Source organism: Lissotriton vulgaris, chromosome 4_1 (genome assembly GCF_964263255.1).
Source record: "Lissotriton vulgaris chromosome 4_1, aLisVul1.2, whole genome shotgun sequence".
NCBI lineage: Eukaryota > Metazoa > Chordata > Amphibia > Caudata > Salamandridae > Lissotriton > Lissotriton vulgaris.
In genome coordinates, this window is record NC_141691.1 from 1,258,299,825 (window position 1) to 1,258,320,880 (window position 21,056).

Here is a 21,056-nt window from a genome sequence, read left to right on the forward strand (position 1 = left end):
AAACGTACAATTCTTGACAAGATGCTGCACTCCCCATGGTTCACAGGGACAGGGAACCAATCAGGATTGAGTATGTCACAGGGGGTTATCTCTCTTTCCAGCTATCCCACAATAGAAAGTTTAAACTGTGCGACCTGCAAGAGATAGCTTGTTCAGTGATGATACTTCGCCGCTAGCCTGTCCTCCGCACAGGTGCAGGATTTATTATTCTACTTTCAGTGAAACACATATAGATTAGCACTTCTCACAGAAAACAAACCATTTTGTAACAATCTAATTAACTCAAACTACTGCAGCTTGGCTCCTGCAATGAGAGAAAACATACACTTTTATTGTAGCGTGAGTCATCTTAAATGAGGGCGATATTAACAATGGCTAACTTAATGTAAAAATTACACTTTACAAATGTATATATATAATGTGCAGGTTAGTATATATGTTATGCAAAATGAAAAATAGTGACATCACATCACCACTCTGAAGCCCATGGACAGCACTATCTAATGACAGACGTTCTGAATACCGAGGTTGCATAGTGTTGATTCAACTTCACGCCTCTTTAGTCCATCAACCGACAGTCCCTGCCTGGTTATCACACGCTTGAGGTTCTTTTTCATCCCTGCTTTCTCCCTTTGTCTCTGTTTTTTTCTTTCTTTTCCTCCTCCTTTACCCTTTTTGTGTTTTTGTCCCTCTTGCTGTGGATCAAAGTCTATTTAGGATAAATAAGTGCCGGTTCCCAAACATGGGTGGAAATAGCGGTGCAGGAGGATTCTCTCTCAAATTTGAGCTAAATTTCGCTGACTTTTAGTGTAAAGAAGAGGTAATATAATATATCACTGAATGTATGGCATGTACCCGAAAACACATTTCTGAACTGAAACGGAGCAACACTGGTGTATTTTAAAATGTTTTTGCTCTGTTCACAAACACAAATATTTAAGTGCTTCTAACTTTATTTGCACATGTAAGTGCTGCCTATTGATGTACAGAACCATGATTTTTATTTTCAACTTTCACATTTGTAAACTGCGCGTATTAATACAACCATCAACTTGCATGTCAAATGTAGAGTTAGCGGCTCGATCATAGTCATTTTATGGATGTGTGAAAATTCAATAAACCTCCACAAATAGTAAAGTTTGTTGTTGCTTGCAGTAGTTTCCCACTCTGGAAACACGAGCACATTTATTTCTTGCAAAGGCAGGAGTAGGTACCATTTATGGATGAGGGAGAGGCTGCAACTGCCCCATATTTTGATAGGTGTGTTGGGTAGGGGTTTATCTAGCAGTACTCCAGAAAACTTTGTAAATCCCATAAAAGCTATAAATGTACTTCAAACTTACAGGAGTTTAGGTGTGTTTTTCCGCATCATGATCCTTAAGTGAATGTATGCAGCCGCTTGCATGATAATATTGCTACTGATATGTGTGCAATTAGATCCTCGTATGAGTTCTGGGCCAAATTCCAGTGTTTGTACAGTGATCAAACTTGCAAGTCGTGTGATAACCTCGCATTTTTCATATAATAGATTCTGGACGGTCAAACCTGCCAAAACGTATCTGGAGAAAAGACCCGAAAACAGATGCTGAATGTATTTGTGTTAAAAACGGATTCCCCATGTTATCTCCTATTTTCCTTTTAAAATCTCGTAGTATGAGTCATTTCCACAGGTGGGAAATACATCACCCGGGGTAATGGTATTAACTATGTGTGGTGAGTGCCCCGCCCTGCAGCAACTAACTCTTAATGAGCCTATGCGGGCACTGATCATGCTTATTTTACCCAAGAATGATCTTCACTGTTTTTTTACATTTTCTTCATTTTACAGATGTAATTCATTTATCGGGAATAATTCTACTCCGAAAAAGCCTCAAGCGAAGCTGAAGAAAATGCACAATTTAGGTCATAAAAACAACAGCAATCCCAAAGAGCCCCAGCCGCAGAGAGTGGAAGAGGTGTATGCAGCCTTGAAGAACGGACTTGAGTAAGAACTTTCACTAATGCTAATGTCACAGTGTGAAATGACCTTCTTTCAAGTGATTATCACATGGCATGGACAATGACGTCTGAAAGGCAGCACTATGTACAGCTGACCACCGAGTTCACTGTCATTTACATACTGAGTGAAGTTACGATTTTTATGTACTCATGTCTATGTATATTGCTTGTTTGACTGTCATGATAGCACAAAGAGCAGTGTGTTCCAAATGCATACGGTAATTCACACGAAAAATGTATATCCGGATGGCATTCACCAACGAGGTGCATAGAAAATGCATACTATGGTGTGATTACATTATCAACATTTGCCTAGTCCCAAAAAATGACCAACCCTTAAAAAATACACTATTCAAGTCGGATGAATCCCTTTGCACAAATAGTAAAGTCTTAATAAAATACGCATATTCCGACCCATCAGTTGTCTGAATATTGTAACCCCGAATACAACAAGCATTTGCAAAGCAATAGCTCTCGCATTACTGAAAGTTTGAGCTATTGCTGTAGCAAACAATAATGCAACGCCAATAGCTCAAACTTTCAGTAATGCGAGACCTATTGCACCGTAAATGCTTGTTTCTTTAAGCCATGTTGCACAGCTTCCCGCGCTGCTGTGCAATGCATGTAAGAACAGCAGGGGAGGAATGTTTTTAGAAGTGTAAATAAAAGTGCAAGACCTATAGCATTGCAAATGCTTGTTGTTACCAAAAAGCGCTTTCCACAGCGCATACTGGCTCTTTTAACGTTACTCACAAAAACAAACAAGTACAGGTAAAGCACGAGATGGATTCGTGTTACCAAAAGCACAATACTCCAGCACTGGAATTATAATCAACATAGTGGCAGAACTTAAATCCCAATGGCAGGAGTCTGGAGGCCTCACAAGGAACATATTAACCTGTAATAATGTGCTAGAATGTGTTGGAGGAATATGGTTAAAGACCAGTGTGAACACTGATAAGAGGCATGTGAGTCCAGGACAGTGTCTCCTATGAATGAGCAGTGCGGACCCTGGGTAACAGTCTCTTAATCATGCAGTTTTGCCGTCTGCACTAGTCCTGTTATCATCAGCGCTATTCTTATTGTTGTCATCGGCACTAGTCTCGGTGTCATCGGCACTAGTCTCGTCATCGGCACTAGTCTAGTTGTCATCGTCACTAGTCTAGTTGTCATCGGCACCAGTCTCATTGTTATCATTAGTGTTGTCATCAGTACTAGTCTCATTGTTGTCATCAGCGCTAATCTCACTGTTCTCGTTAGCACTAGTCCCACTGTTATCATTAGAGCTATAGTCATTGTTATCATCAGTGCTATTCTCATTGTTGTCATGAGCACTAGTCCCATTGTTATCATCAGAGCTATTTTCATTGTTATCATCACCACTAGTCCCGTTGTTATCATCAGGACTATTCTCATTGTTGTCATGGGCACTAGTCCCATGGTTATCAGTGCTATTCTCATTGCTGTCATGAGCAATAGTCCCATTGGTATCATCAGTGCTATTCTCATTGTTGTCAGGAGGTGTGTATCACTTACAGCGCAACTTTTACGTCGTAATGCTGTTACAACGCAGCTATTACAACGCAGGATCCATTACATCGGATGCCATTACAACGCATGGCATTACATAGCAGATGGTATTACAACGCATACCATTACATCGTAAGTATTGGTAAGTATATAATTTTTTTTATATTATTTAATATTATATAATTGATTTAATTATTATTAATTATAAATAAAAATAAATAAAAATATTTATTTATGTTTTTAAATATTATAAATTAAATTTATTAATTTAAGTAATTTTTTTAAATAAGTATGAGTATAGGAGTATATGTTTTGGGGTACTGAGGTATATGTTTTGGGGTGTTTGGGTATTTTTAGGTTTTAGGGCAGGGTTTGGGTTTTGGGGTACAGGGGTGTTTTTAGGTTTTAGGGCAGGGTTTGGGTTTTGGGGTACAGGGGTGTTTTTAGGTTTTAGGGCAGGGTTTGGGTTTTGGGGTACAGGGGTGTATTTAGGTTTTAGGGTAGGGTTTGGGTTTTGGGGTACAGGGGTGTTTTTAGGTTTTAGGGCAGGGTTTGGGTTTTGGGGTACAGGGGTGTTTTTAGGTTTTAGGGCAGGGTTTGGGTTTTGGGGTACAGGGGTGTTTTTAGGTTTTAGGGCAGGGTTTGGGTTTTGGGGTACAGGGGTGTTTTTAGGTTTTAGGGCAAGGTTTGGGTTTTGGGGTACAGGGGTGTATTTAGGTTTTAGGGCAGGGTTTGGGTTTTGGGGTACAGGGGTGTTTTTAGGTTTTAGGGCAGGGTTTGGGTTTTGGGGTACAGGGGTGTTTTTAGGTTTTAGGGCAGGGTTTGGGTTTTGGGGTACAGGGGTGTTTTTAGGTTTTAGGGCAAGGTTTGGGTTTTGGGGTACAGGGGTGTTTTTAGGTTTTAGGGCAGGGTTTGGGTTTTGGGGTACAGGGGTGTTTTTAGGGTTCAGGGGTAGGTTTGTGTTTTGGGTTAATTAAATTATATTTACCATTTTTAAATTAATTAAAATATATTTAATAAATTAAATTAATTTTATTACATTAATTACATTTTTAAATTAAATTAATTAAATTAAATAAATTATTTCAATTAATTTAATTTAATTTCAATTATAAAAATATGTACATTAAGTTAATTTTATTTTTTTAATTAAATTAAATTATTTCCATTTTTTATTAAAATTACATTTATTAAATAGATATTATTTTATTAAATTAAATTAATGGCTATTTTAAAATGTATTTTAATTAAATTAATTAAATTAAATTAACTTATTAACATTTAAAAAAAAAGGTATACTTACCTATACTTACGATGTAATGCCATGCGTTGTAATACCATCTGCTATGTAATGCCATGCGTTGTAATGGCATCCGATGTAATGGATCCTGCGTTGTAAAAATTCCGTTGTAACGGAATGCGATGTAAAAATCCGCGTTGTACTGACACCAATCCTTGTCAGGAGCACTAGTCCCATTAGTATCATCAGCGCTATTCGCATTGTTGTTATTGGCACTAGTCCCATGGTTATCAGTGCTATTCTCATTGTTGGCATGGGCACTAGTCCCATTGTTATCATCAGTGCTATTCACATTGTTGGCATCAGCACTAGTCCTATTGGTATCATCAGTGCTATTCTCATTGTTGTCAGCACTAATCCCATTGGTATCATCAGCACTATTCTCATTGTTTTCATGGGCACTAGTCCCATCATTATCAGTGCTATCCTCATTGTTGGCATCAGCACTAGTCCCATTGGTATCATCAGTGCTATTCTCATTGTTGGCATCGGCACTAGTCCCATGGTTATCATCAGCGCTATTCTCATTGTTTACAGGGGCACTAGTCCCATTAGTATCATCAGCGCTATTCTCATTGTTGTCATGGGCACTAGTCCCATTGGTATCATCAGCGCTATACTCATTGTTGTCATCGGCACTAGTCCCATTGGTATCATCAGCACTATTCTCATTGTTGGCATCGGCACTAATCCCATTGGTATCATCATCGCTATTCTCATTGTTGTCATGGGCACTAGTCCCATGGTTGTCAGTGCTATTCTCATTGTTTACATGGGCACTAGTCCCATTAGTATCATCAACGCTATTCTCATTGTTGTCATGGGCACTAGTCCCATTGTTATCATCAGTGCTATTCTCATTATTGGCATCAGCACTAGTCCCATTGTTATCATCAGTGCTATTCTCATTGTTGGCATCGGCACTAGTCTCATTGGTATCATCAGTGCTATTCTCATTGTTGTCAGGAGCACTAGTCCCATTGTTATCATCAGTGCTATTCTCATTGTTGGCATCAGCACTAGTTCCATTGTTATCATCAGTGCTATTCTCATTATTTGCATCGGCACTAGTTACATTGGTATCATCAGCCCTATTCTAGTTGTTGGCATTGGTACTAGTCCCATTGGTATAATCAGCGCTATTCTCATTGTTGGCATTGGCACTAGTCCCACTGTTATCATCAGTGCTATTCTCATTGTTGGGATCGGCACTAGTCCCATGGTTATCAGTGCTATTCTCATTGTTGGCATCAGCACTAGTCCCATTGTTATCATCAGAGCTATTTTCATTGTTATCATCACCACTAGTCCCGTTGTTATCATCAGGACTATTCTCATTGTTGTCATGGGCACTAGTCCCATGGATATCAGTGCTATTCTCATTGCGGTCATGAGCAATAGTCCCATTGGTATTATCAGTGCTATTCTCATTGTTGGCATCGGCACTAGTCCCATTTTTATCATCAGTGCTATTCTCATTGTTGTCAGGAGCACTAGTCCCATTGGTATCATCAGCGCTATTCTCATTGTTGTCATGGGCACTAGTCCCATGGTTATCAGTGCTATTCTCAGTGTTGGCATCGGCACTAGTCCCATTGGTATCATCAGTGCTATTCTCATTGTTGTCAGGAGCACTAGTCCCATTGGTATCATCAGCGCTATTCTCATTGTTGTCATGGGCACTAGTCCCATCATTATCAGTGCTATTCTCATTGTTGGCATCGGCACTAGTCCCATTGGTATCATCAGTGCTATTCTCATTGTTGGCATTGGCACTAGTCCCATTAGCATCATCAGTGCTATTCTCATTGTTGGCATCTGCACTAGTCCCATTGGTATCATCAGTGCTATTCTCATTGTTGGCATCAGCACTAGTCCCATTGGTATCATCAGTGCTATTCTCATTGTTGTCAGGAGCACTAGTCCCATTGGTATCATCAGCGCTATTCTCATTGTTGTCAGGAGCACTAGTCCCATTGGTATCATCAGCGCTATTCTCATTGTTGTCATGGGCACTAGTCCCATCATTATCAGTGCTATTCTCATTGTTGGCATCGGCACTAGTCCCATTGGTATCATCAGTGCTATTCTCATTTTTGGCATTGGCACGCGCTAGTCCCATTGTTATCATCAGTGCTATTCTAATTTTAAGCAGCACTAGTCCCATTGGTATCATCAGCACTATTCTCATTGTTGTCATGGGCACTAGTCCCATGGTTATCAGTGCTATTCTCATTGTTGTCATGGGCACTAGTCCCATTGTTATCATCAGTGCTATTCTCATTGTTGGTATCAGCACTATTCCCATTGTTATCATCAGTGCTATTCTCATTGTTGGCATCGGCACTAGTCCCATTGGTATCATCAGTGCTATTTTCATTGTTGTCAGGAGCACTAGTCCCATTGGTATCATCAGCACTATTCTCATTGTTGTCATTGGCACTAGTCCCATGGTTATCAGTGCTATTCTCATTGTTGGCATGGGCACTAGTCCCATTGTTCTCATCAGTGCTATTCGCATTGTTGGCATTGGCACTAGTTTCGTTGTTATCATCAGGGATATTCTCATTATTGGCATCAGCACTAGTCACATTGGTATCATCGGTGCTATTCTCATTGTTGGCATCAGCACTAGTCCCATTGGTATCATCAGCTCTATTCTCATTGTTGTCATGGGCACTAGTCCCATGGTTATCAGCGCTATTATCATTGTTGGCATCGGCACTAGTCCCATTGTTATCATTAGCCCTATTCTCATTGTTGACATCGGCACTAGTCCCATGGTTATCAGTGCTATTCTCATTGTTGTCATGGGCACTAGTCACATTGTTATCATCAGTGCTATTCTCATTATTGGCATCGGCACTAGTTCCATTGTTATCATCAGTGCTATTCTCATTGTTGACATCGGCACTAGTCCCATTGGTATCATCAGTGCTATTCTCATTGTTGGCATCGGCACTAGTCCCATTGGTATCATCAGCCCTATTCTCATTGTTGGCATTGGTACTAGTCCCATTGGTTTCATCAGTGCTATTCTCATTGTTGTCATGGTCACTAGTCCCATTGGTATCATCAGCGCTATTCTCGTTGTCATGGGCACTAGTCCCATTGGTATCATACGTGCTATTCTCATTGTTGGCATTGACGCTAGTCCAATTGGTATCATCAACGCTATTCTCATTGTTGTCATGGACACTAGTCACATGGTTATCAGTGCTATTCTCATTGTTGGCATTGGCACTAGTCCCATGGTTATCAGTGCTATTCTCGTTGTTGGCATCAGCACTAGTCCCATTGTTATCATCAGCGCTATTTTCATTGTTGGCATCGGCACTAGTCCCATTGTTATCATCAGCGCTATTCTCATTGTTGTCATGGGTACTAGTCCCATGGTTACCAGTGCTATTCTCATTCTTGGCATCAGCACTAGTCCCATTGTTATCATCAGCGCTATTCTCATTGTTGGCATCGGCACTAGTCCCATTGTTATCATCAGCGCTATTCTCGTTGTTGGCATCAGCTTTAGTACTTTTGGTACCATCAGCGCTATTCTCATTGTTGTCATGGGCATAAGTCCCATTGGTATCATCAGCACTATTATCATTGTTGTCATCTGCACTAGTCTATCAAATCGCTAGAAATAAATACCATTCTGCATGTACCAAAGCTCGCGCCCTCCACGTTGCCAATACCATCAATTCCGCATCAAACAAGGCAAAAACACTTTTTAATACTGTTAAAGAACTCGCAGGTGCCAACACAACTGCCAACGCCCTCCCGTTGAACACCAAACAATGCCAAGACTTAGCGTCGTTTTTCACTGATAAAATTGAAAACATTATTCATGTCATTAACTCTCAACCTCTCCCCAATGACCTTCCAGTCTTTCTGCCACCAAGCCCACCGGTTAAAAATATTCTCAAACATTGGCCTGAAATCACCTTGGACTCACTTAAGTCCTCTCTTAGGTCCATCAAATCCGGCTCCCCCCCGAGACCCCCTCCCGGTAGGTATTTTAAAAACCCTTGACGACCCAGCTCTGACTATTGTTGCCAACACTCTTAACTCCTCCCTCACCCATTTCCACGGTACCTTCACTGTGGAAGCACGCCATGGTCAGTCCCTTATTGAAGAAACCCTCGGCAAACCCAGAGGTGCTGGCAAATTATCGACCTATATCCCTTCTACCAGCTTGCTCTAAGCTTCTTGAGAGACATATTCACTCTGCTCTCGCCCTATTTACCGAAAACAACGCCCTCCTCCATCCATCTCAGTCCGGTTTTCGTGCCGGTTTCTCAACTGAGACTGCTTTATTAGGCGTCACGGAAGCCATTTGGAAGCGCCTAGATGGGGGCCAAACTGTCGCACTCATATTGTTGGATTTGAGTGCGGCGTTTGACACCATCTCACATGCCAAACTGCTGACTACATTAGATAGAAATGGCATCCGAGGTGCAGAACTTGAATGGATTAGGTCTTTTCTAATGCACAGGACCTTTCAAATCACCTCATCCCTTGCCTGTTCCGACACCTTCAGTGCACCACATGGAGTCCCGCAGGGCTCCATTTTAAGCCCCCTGTTCTTCAACATCTACCTTCGGCCATTGGCCGACTTAGCGGACAGGTCTGGTCTTACCCTTATGACCTATGCTGATGATTCTCAAATCATCTTTTCTTTGTCCGAGCCAAAATCCCCAGCCCCTTCTCTCCTCAGACAGAGGCTCCTGAACATCTTCAGTTGGATGTCCAACAACCAACTGAAATTAAATGGAGATAAAACGGAGGTCATACTCCTAGGGAAAAACACATCTGTGGAACCCTTCCCACTGGCCAGCCGAGTTAGGGATCATCCCAACCCCAGTTGACCATGCAAGAAATCTGGGTGTTTGTATCGACGACACCATATCCATGAGGCAACAGGCCAACAATGTAGTTGGCCTTTGCTTCACCATAAGGAAATGGTTGAGGAAGATCCTCTGGATGCTGCCCCCTGCAACCCAAAAGACCGTAGTAAACGCACTGATAACATCGCGTCTCGACTACAGTAACATTCTGTACATGGGATCAAATCAGGCCGTGATCAAAAGGCTGCAGCTTGCTCAAAACTCAGCGGCAAGACTTCTTTGTAATATCCCCAAATTCACCAGTATATCCAAACATCTGAAGGATTTACCATGGCTCAGGATTGAGCAACGCATTAGGTTCAAAGCTCTCACCTATATGTTCAAAATTTTAAATCTCATGGCCCCCAAATATCTGCAAGCACTTGTCACCCCTTACACCCCTGGAAGAATGCTGCGCTCCCACTCAGGAGCATTTTTTGGGATCCCCAGATACAAATTAGCAAGAATGGGGGGAAGATCTTTCTCCAGTCTGGGGCCCACTCTTTGGAATTCCCTCCCAGCTAATATCAGGACAGAGGAAAACTATGCCAGATTTAGAAAGAATATCAAGACCTGGCTTTTCAATAAATAATTCTCTGCAAGCCTTCCTGCGTAACTTCGCCCAGCAACATGTTGTCGGCGCCGGGAAACCCTTTTTGGGTAGCTGTGCGCCATACAAATGTAAAAAATAAAATAAAATAAATAAATAGTCCCATTGTTATCATCAGCGCTAATCTCATTGTTGGTATTGGCACTAGTCCCATTGTTATCATCGGCGCTATTCTCATTGTTGGCATCGGCGCTAGTCCCATTGTTATCATCAGTGCTATTCTCATTGTTGGCATCAGCACTAGTCCCATTGTTATCATCCGTGCTATTCTCATTGCTGGCAGGAGCACTAGTCCCTGTAACAGTCACCGAGTATAAGATCCATGGCCAGCTGCATATCTGTTGGTCACCGATTTACATTGGTAAAAGGCTTCTGCTCCGGTCCACCCCGCCTGTAGCACAGCGCCTCACTGTGAGGACAGAGGATGAGGTGTTAAGAATCAGAGAAAAGACAGCGCACCAGCAAGAAGGTAAAAGAGTCACATTCGGTGTAATGAAGTGTCCGAGACCAATGGAATAGTAGGCAAAGAAACACTGAAGGCATTGCATCTCCAAAAAGATCAAACAATTGGAACCGGTGCATCGCACACTTCCAGCTGCACTCAGTTTTAATTGCATTTACATAACACTTACTATTTGGAGCGAGGGGTCAAGTCATGCATGACCTACTAAATAGCCCACACTCCCTCTCAGAAGTCACCCCACTGACATTTACTGTCACTACCATCAAACTTGTACAGAGCTCCGCAGTCTTAATATGGCTCGCACTACTGCACCACGCTTCCCTGTGAAATGGATCAAAAAGAAAAAGCCTGTGCACGATGATTGAAACCACATGACGGCCTGGTGCACGTTATAGACACCAATAGGCCATGGGCGGAGCAACGCGACCGCCTTTGGCCTATTGCGTGCCGTCTTAGTGAAAAACACACACGCAAAGCCCAATCGCAAGGCACAAAAGGAAAAGCACATGCACGAGCGTGTGCGATTCCTAGGTCAGTCTATGAAGCCCCGTTTTTCATGTACTAAATGTCTCGCGCTGCGCAAGTAGTGCTGCGCACTGCAACGCTAGGCGCGAGACCCAAAAATATATTTCGACAGACAAAATGTGCTTTTAAACAACAATTCAATAATTAACAATGCCTCCAAAATTCCAATTACTTGACTTAAGGAAAAAAAATGTTTTTTATACTAGAGATTATACACTTAAAAAAACAAATTGGTACAATATGATATTCTTCCTTCTTATTTCAATGAACATTTCCTAATTGAAAATGCATATCGTTTTCATATTTTGCCTAGAAAAAAGCATTAAAAAAAAAATACGTGAGGGAGAACGGCATAAATTATGCTACAGTGATACCATCCCAGGCTTCTGGGGATCTACACATGCTAATTGGCCTTCGGGTTCATTGCTATGTTTCCAGAAACTCTATATGACGTTTTAATGCATTATGACATTTTAGTGCATTGTGGTTCAACAATGGCGTCTCGTGGTTATGGCGATATTTACAAGCACTCAAACTTCAGCCTCGAAATTATTTATCCCGAAATCTAGAACCTTTTAGTGATATTCTAAAACAATGTCTCATTATCGGTTCCCTGTATATATAGAAATATAGACTCCTTGTATATGGTCCATATCATGCTGTGCAAGTATTGGTGACCATATAAACCAAATGTTTTCAATGTCATAATCACGATCAATTACTTTTAAATATGATTCAAGTCATAAAGGGGAAATGTTGACAAAATGGCTTCATTTGTGCTGAAGTTTCTGCCACAAGTGCCTTCTTCCTGGCATTTGAGTTTTTTTATGCTGTGCTGGAGATATTTCTGTTTTGAATTTTCAAATCACATGGTTTTTCACTGCCATCTTTTACAAAGTGAGACTGCATGATGTATCTGAACAAGAACCTAATGAGAAGACATCTCCCACCGGCCATCTTTCACTCAAATCCTTTTTTTAAATGTTCATGAGTTAACATTGTAATTTGTATTTATTTTTTTGTTTCATGTGATTTAAATATGGTGCCTAGGAACCTAATAGATTCTTCAGTGCAGTAAGTATTGGCAAAGGTGGTCACATGGAGAAAGGAACAGAATGTAGTTTGGTAGTTCTAGCAGATGCTATAAAGAGCTGAACGCCTAGGGACCATAGCTAAGACATCAAGACGCGTAGAGCCAGAGGTTCAAGAGGTCGGTTTGAAGACAGAGATAGAGAGAATACACTATCCGTATATATTTTGGCATTGCATTGAAGTCAAATGCTGAGATAAGGGCTGGAACCGGCTGATTGTATTGTGTGATGATGGAAGTTTTGCCCTAGAAGAATGCAGTGAGTAGCTATGTTCTCAGTTCTCCTAGAAGTATAATTATCCCCTCAGGAAATGAAAGAAGGAAGATGCCTGGAGTAAATCACCAAAATAGGGAAAGTAGAGTCAGAAAGATGTACATGGTTGGCTGATATTCCCCCTTGATTTCACCTAGAATGTATTGGATAAGTTCAATGTTTGGAACTTCACATCTAATAATCCATAATTTGATTAAAATAGATAGCAAAAGAGGAATTCAAAACTTCATTTCAGCGTACGTAGATACCAACCAACAAGACTGTAATGTTATAAACGTACGACTCATGTTCAACAATTAGTTTATATACCATACAAAAAGAAGCAGAGGACTGCCAATTATTGCCCAAATAATTATTTTGCAAATATTCTAGGGGAAAATGTAAAATACATCTACATCCTATACTTTGTTCTTCCCACTCTTAGCTTCGATCCCAGCAGTTTCTGACATGCAGCTAGATGCTAAAAGAGGCTACAAGGAACTACCCAAAGCATAGAGGGACCAGTTCACCTTCACTATTTTCAAGCAAATTTTTGGCAGCTAAATGAGGCCATTACCCCACTCTGAACATTTCCCTTTTTTTACTTCAGTTTTGTGGTGTATTTTCCAACTGCTCTGGATTACTGAGCATTGTACTGCAAATGGAGGAAAACAGTGAGGCACATTCAAATTGCTTGGGTGGATCTATTCAAATATTTGAAACATATTTTGACACTGAAAGCCGCGTTCATGTCATTAGTTGAGACTGTGACTGGAGCAGCAAGGAGATGAAACTTTCTTGGGTTTCACAGTGGTGACTGGCCTGTTAGGGGTGGGCAGTCTGTCTAAGTGCAACCTAGATAGAAAGAATGTATTGTGCATCAGGAAGTTTGTGCAGGTCTCCCCACTATGACAGTATACACTACATTTACCACTAATAAAGTATTTAGAACAAGTGCCACAATCATCTGGTTTATGTAGATCACCTTAATCCAAAGTGAAAAAAGAGTGGTAGCCATGTCCCGAAACAGCAGCAAAGCCAATAAGTCTAGGTTCATTGAGGTTTAATGTTCTAATCTATGCAGACACAGAATTAGCAGATTAAAGTTAGACACGTGTATGGAATGAAAGTAGTTTGTTTTGAAAGATGTTTTCTACAATACTCCCTCATACTTTAAAATGCAGCCATAAGGGAGGCAAAAGTATACTCACAAGCTACTGGCTTGAATACTAGCTTGAAGTGACCGATAAATATTCACTGGACTGAGGTAACATGTGATTGACTAAGTCTCAAGCCAGTGGTTGGAAGAGGGTGTTTCAAAAAAGCCTATGGTTGAAGTGGCGGACTCCAAGCCCCCGGTGTATATTGTAAGACATAGGTCTGGAAGTCAGCTGTGTTGTCAAAACCCAAACCTAAAAATGTCTGATATACAATTGTGTACGGTCATGTGGAGACTATTGGCAACATGAAAGCAAGTTGTGAAATTGAAAAAATGACTTGTTTTATTTCAACAGTGAGTATCTGGAAATGCATCAGGGAGAGTTGGATAAGCTGAATGCCCAACTGAAAGACATGAAGAGGAACTCACGGCTGGTAAGACACGTCTAGGTGGAATCGTTGTTTAGAAAATCTGCACACCATTTATTTTTTACTAATGGGACATCTTGATTCTTTTTCACGATTGTCTATCCATTCTTCCACAAGGCAACCACTTCCTGTTTGACCCTTTTTTCCACCTCCCTGCTTATCAGTAATTCTCTACGGCTCTTCATTCCTGTTTGCTCTGAGCTTAGTCATTTCCTTGCTCCTCATCCTTTTTGGCATCCATGCTCCACTTTTCACCCTCCCAAGATCACTTTTGTGAGAAGTTATATGAATTTCTCCAACCCCCACCACCTCTGCCTACCTTGAACTCCATTCTCTGTCTCTTTCCCATTCTGTTTAACCTTGCACTCCTTACCTAGTCCTGTGTTTGCTTCCCCTTTCTGTCACTGTGTCACTCCTGCCCCCCCTTTGTGTGTGTCCATGTTTTTGCAATTAAATAGTCATGTTGTAGCTGACTGCTTAAAACTGGTTATGTTCTAATACTTGAATAACAGTAAGCATCGCCAACCATCATAGGACATCCCTAGAGCAGATGGTGCACTGAGTTCATGGTTGAATATGCATTTGCTCCACTGAGGAATGTAGAGGGGATAATGGCAGTTGATGACAGTTACTACATGTAGGAACATATGGGAGAAAAGGAATGCTCACAAGACTGAGCTTTTGAGGGGACTATCAATTACAGCAATTGATGACTGACTAGTGGTGCACCAGGAAGTGAAGAAAGACCAGGAAGGGTTAGGGAGAGATCCAGTTGGATGGTGTGCCAGAGATGCTGGTAGTGACAAGTGTTGTGATTAATATTTCTTGATCTATTGTGACAAATGCACCTAAGATGTTGAGTAGAATGGGACTAAAGTATGAGCAGTCGCTACAGAGTGTTGAAAAGTATGTGCCCTGAGAGATAGTATTTATATGACATTCAAGATATTTAAGATTCTTGGAGTGGAAAGTTTCTCAAGAGATTGATGGTAGTGGCAGGGAGAGGATGGACCCACAGTAGATTTGTTTCTTTAGTAGTGGCAAGATGACAGGGGTTGAAAGATGTCTGACTTTGATGGAAGAAAGTGGTTGTCAAGGATGGTGAGACATTAGACAGCTCTGGATACGAGTGTCAGATACTTGATTTTGGGGGGGTTAAATGGATTAAAAAGTATGTGGGATGGGTTTCAGTCTTGAACACAGTAATGAGCTGTGCTGGGGTACTACGAAAGAGCACTGAGAACTGGGTAGAGTGGGAGCCGGATTCGAAATGGGGAGCAAAGGGGGTACAAGAAGCAGTATGTTTGAAGAAGAATGAATGTTAGTGATGTTGGAGGGGAACTAGGAGACTGAGTTTGAAGTGGAGAGGCATGATTTAATTAAGGTCACATAGGAAGGGACGATGGGGAGATAATTTTGAGGACCAAGCATTGAAGTTGTGAGTGTTGGAAGAGGACTCCAAAGTATGTTTTGTGGGATCAACAACAGATAGGAAGGAATTAAGGGTATGTTAGAAGTATGCAAGATGAGCAAGGTTTCATCCACCTTAGGAGTAGGAAAAGTTATGAAAGGAGTAGTGAGAGGTGAAAGCTGATTTGACATTGTTGTTGAGTACATAGTAAGAGATGGTATTTGGGAATGGGTGAAACATGTTGTCAACTAGTAATAGTATTCCTTAAATGTGACTTTATCAACATATTATTCACCCAGTATCAACTTGTGAGGCTCAGCACTCTAGGTTAAAATCCAATATATTACCTTGTCAAAGAATCATTGAGAATGCTAATAAGAAGCTGCCGGACTTAACATTTGACCCCCTGCTAAAGGTACTGAGAGCTAAGCTGCAGCCAACCGTAACCTATGGGAGCGAACCTCTGAAAGGGAAAGATGCCGCTGTTATTGACATAGCAACATCAAATTCTTATAAAGTGATATTTCATCTCCCCAGATACCCTTCGCCGGCTCAAATACGGTTGGAATTTGGGCTACAAAAACAATCGGTGGAATGAAGGGGTGCTTACATAAAATGTTGGCATAAAATCCGAAGAGCTGAGGAAGGATCCTTAGACTCCCACCTTTGGATCAAGCTATTTCGTCCCGGGAAATCGCCAGCCAGAGAATATCTTCTAGACTCCATCAAACTTTTGGGACTGACAGATCTTTGGAGTACTACAACGGAGGACCTTTCATTAAAAAAAATAGTGACAAAGGCAACTTGACTTATATCTGTCTTAGAGGACAATGAAGCACTCACCAAGCGAAGACATGGCTGGGTAGTGCTCAATAACCATGAAGTCCACCAACCCAAACCCTACTTTAAAATGGGAATAAAAACAGCAACCAAGGACAAATTTCTAAAGCTCCTTCTAGGTGTCATTCCGATCTCCCCTTTTTTACCACCATGGAGAGGAGGCGAGCAGCTCTGTCGCCTGGCGGTCACGGCACTGAGGATCATATCCACATTGTTTGCACTTGCCACATCCTAAGGGACATAAGGTGCATTTTATTAAAACCAATATTCAAGCAGCACAGCATCAGGTCCTGCAGGCAGGCAGTAATGCTGTGCTTCAATGCAGCTGTAGGGCAACTAAACTGCCGGCTCACAAAATTCTTCGATACTGTTGCAAAGAGACTCAAAACTTCTTCTTTATTGATCACGAGTCAATCCAATACAGTGGAATCCTCTGAAACTGGTTTTGCTCAACCTTTAAGAGCATGTTATGGCTTCACACACACTTTAAAATTGGCCATCGTTTGTTGTTCGACCCACTAAGCTTAAGAAAGAGCCCCATATCACTGCCCAGGTACTTCAAAAAACACCATCGGGTACAGTACTCAGCAGTTGGGGTCACAAAGACAGGTCGGCAGCCTAATTTGACAATTTACTAGCACCCGAACTCTTTGCTACTCAAGCATGCTAGAATTTTGAAGACTGTAATAATTACGAGTGCACCCTTTTTAGAGGATTTTAACATTGCATTGTTGACAGTACAAAAGTGGATTTTTTTACATTTTTTTGCTTATTGTATTATGAATAAGGAACCTTTATTTTTATATGTTTAATGTATGCAAAGGTTTTAATTAGTCATGCATAATAACATTTACTTACTTACTAAAAGGTTTGGCTTAAACTGACAAGCTTTGCCAATGCTTTAAATCTTTGAATGTTCTTTTGTAAAGTATGAGGTAAACTATTTAAAGATGGCTACCTATGCATGCATATTCATGCTGAATGTACAGCTGTGCGTTTTAAATTGTTTTGTTGAAGATTACTAAAGAAACATTCAAAGGTGGTCACCAGTGCAGTTGCATATGTGTATATGCCCAGTGCCCATCTTTAAATGGTTTTAGTGAAGAATGAAACCAAGTTAAACAGCTGGCTACATATCCACAGGTATGCACACGTGTCTGGGTGGCCATTTTTACAATGTGTTTTAATAAAGTATTCAAAGATGGCTACCCAAGCAACTGCATGCATGTGCACACTGGATCAGCCATCATAGATTGGTTTTAAAGACCAATTCTAAGATGGCCACCGCTGAAGTGCCTGTGTATGTAGGATGCTCTGCACTGCAAGCAGCAAAGAGCTTAGTAGCAGAGTCTGGAAAGCTGCTGGGCCCGCGCAAAATTAAAAATAAAGTAATTAAGCCAAATCTATATTATAAAGGCAAAAAATGACTTCTTGGTCCACAAGTCCCTAGTACTTAAGGGGACTACTTTCCTGGCACATTTACACAGGAAGAATGCTGACACTCAGAGTGAGGGGAGCCAGTGGCTAAAGTGGGCTGTCTCATTGCCTAATTCTATGTACTTTGAATGGCGGAAGTGAAAAGTAAATGACAATACAACAGACCAATGGATAACCTGGGCTTACAAAGTCCCCGTATGTAAGAATGTACATGTATTTATTTTCAAGTATTTAAAAAAAAGAAGGTCTTGGCTAGTGCCAGACCTAAAGATGACACCCTCTAGCAATTCCAATTGTTGCTTGCACAATAGAACATAGCTGTGACAATGAATTAAAGAAACTGTTTTCCCTAGATGTAACATGTGTATCATCTCCATGACACCTAGTGTTCAGCTAATCAGATGACAGAGATGTAACAGTTTTTTTTCTTTTTCTGGAGAGCTATTGGAGGGCAAATTGAAGAATAAATGATGCTGTAGGCCCTAGGCTGTCATTGGTCACTGATTCCCTTATGTGCATACTGCAGTAAAAGTCCCTTACCTTTACTTGAACCTCCAGAGTATGTGTCTAGATGTGGGATATGGGTGCTATATAGCATTTTAAGCCAAGACTGCCATGCAGCAGCTGTTCTTCCATTAGGGCGGAGGAGTGTCACCCACCCTGCTGCCAGCACAGCAAACATGAGGAATAAAATGGTAATAAAATGATTTTATTATCATTTTATTTTTCAGTGCATCCAGGCCGAGCTGTCTGGTAGGGGTGGAGAGGGGCCATTGCTGCTGACTATCGGCAAGGAAGGAGTAGTGATGCTCACTTGAGTTTAAGGTGCACATGCCACTTTAGCCGGCTCTCCTGCGACGGCCAGCCTGACATGCACACTTTAAACCTCTCCATCCCAAGCTGTCTTAGGTAGCTGGGTGGAGTGCAGGCACAAGCCTCCATGCCTGTAGGAGCACTGAGCCAGCCCGCTCCAACCAATCCTGGCACTTCTATCACGCTGGTTAACAGCATCAGAGCATCATATGGGTTGGTTAGGGGAGTGGACTCTGAGACTCCTCACTGCCTTGGAGCCCCAGAATGTAGGACCGGAATGGAGTAGGTAAGTACTTTTTTTTCATAGTTTATTTTTTATTTTTGCCCACTGTCAGGCAGTGTGATAAACTGACACTGCCTTGAGCTTCAAAGAACTCCGTTGTTGTCCGTTATAAACACTGTTTATAACGGACCACGATTGATAGCTTTGGGGTTTCTAACAGTGCCTGAAAGTGTAGAAATATTTGCCCGATTGCCTCACCACTTTCAAATACAAGCGGCTGCCACTGCACAGTGCCAGGCAGTGCTTAGAATATTCCATCAAGCTACAAGTCTTCTATAGCAGATTTATTTTCGCGAATTTCTGTTTCTCATAAGCCAAGGATGCAGCTTACAATACCCAGGTGTCGCAACTTGACCAGAGATGTGTATTGTCAGTATTGCACTCGCAGAGAACGAAGGAACTAAATTATGGTCTCAAACCTCAACAGTCAATTTAATGTCCAGACCGTCTGGTCTGGAGATGATAAAATCTGAGTGATAGCCACTGTAAAATGAGGCTAAAACTGCCTGGTGGGGATCTTAACAGCAACTGAATTATTTTGCGGCAGTTTCTCTCTTAAAACCTGTTTTCTTTTACTTCTGGTTCTCATTATCGGCTGACACTTTATTTAGTGTTTTTTCATTATTTGGCTGTTGGCAGACTTGGGAAAACAGGTCCTAATTGGTACTAGTATTGAACAGCGTGCTAAAGATACAGGGCCATATGTATCAACACATTTTCCCATAGACACAGAATGGGCAAAACCCTTTGATACATCTGGCCCACAGTCCCTAAAGTAACAGATGAACAGCCCAGAGCCTCTGGGAATATACATTGACTTAGGGCAAAGGGTTACTGAATCAGAGTTCTTGAAAGAGTCAACTTTTATCCGAGGAAATGCATCAGGTTTTACCTCGATTGATCCACCTTCAACACACTGAAAGGGCTGAACTTAAGATCACCACTGTCTCTTAAGGTAACTGGAATTAGAACCATGCATGGTAACCACATGTCAGATGTGTCCTGTTGATATTCATATATTTTTTTTTATTGCAGGGTGTCCTGTACGATCTAGATAAGGTAAGTTACTACCCAGTCTGCTCATGTACCAGTCTCATTGTCTTAGGAAAGAGAGAAAGGGCAGGCACCAGGGTGTTAAAGGTAGACAATAGTTCAAGAAATGGAGTGTAGCTGAAGTCATTTCGGAAAATGCCAGTGGAACAAAGTAACATATAAGACCAGAAGTTGCCCTCAGGCACTTAGTGTTCCAAATACTCAGACACCTTCATGGCTGGCATATTGCACATTCAAAGTCCTATTTAATTTATAGATACAAAATATTAGAGCCTTCATTACACCATGGGCTCATATATACATTCGTGTTTACACCATAATCTGGACTCCGGATTAGCTAATTGCACACCATAAAGGTCTTTTTGCCTGCATGGGCCTGGCAGGTTAAACCTGGTGCAAACCGTATGGGTGCCTAGCACACATTTCAAGTTTGCATGCCTCAAAAGGGGGGAAACTATGCAGCAGTTGCGCTATTCCCATCTTCAGATCCAAAACGTAAATGTAAGTGCAACTTGCACATCTAATGAATACCAAACATGGCAGCATTAGTCTTTAATGTGTGCACAATCTGCTTATGGAATTAAGCACAAGTTCGGATGGATGTTCGAGAGAACACAGAGCATTCCAAGTTTACACTCACCACACAATGGAGGGGGGTGGCCACAGGGGCACGATTACCCCTAGGTTATCTCTGGAGTGTAAACGAGATCGGGGAAAACATGGGCTAGTCAGCTGAAAAGAGCTAGGATTGTGAATGTAGATCTGGGTGGCAGGAAACCTCCATGAGAGTTCAGTCTCCTATGAATGTGCTGTTGTGGTCCTATGTGTGTGTGTCCCTTGAGGAGTTATTGCTTTGTGTAGTCACGAATTTCTATTAGCTGGGAACTGCTCTCTATTACAGTATTTCTCACTAATGGAACTGCAGAAAAAGAACAAGTTCAGGTTCTTAGCAATTACATTTTAAGAAAAGATGCTGG

At 41.4% G+C, this 21,056-nt stretch overlaps 1 protein-coding gene across 4 annotated transcripts in view; it reads left to right on the forward strand.

Moving 5' to 3' along the window:
• Positions 1-21,056, forward strand: part of RIPOR2 (RHO family interacting cell polarization regulator 2) — a 622,104-nt gene that overhangs the window by 329,368 nt on the left and 271,680 nt on the right. For all 4 annotated transcript variants that reach the window (XM_086965454.1, XM_086965456.1, XM_086965457.1 and 1 more), the window contains exons 3-5: positions 1,829-1,984; positions 14,170-14,248; positions 20,062-20,085. In XM_086965454.1, coding sequence (XP_086821580.1) covers positions 1,829-1,984; positions 14,170-14,248; positions 20,062-20,085 — 259 coding nt within the window. The remainder of the gene's footprint in view (positions 1-1,828; positions 1,985-14,169; positions 14,249-20,061; positions 20,086-21,056) is intronic.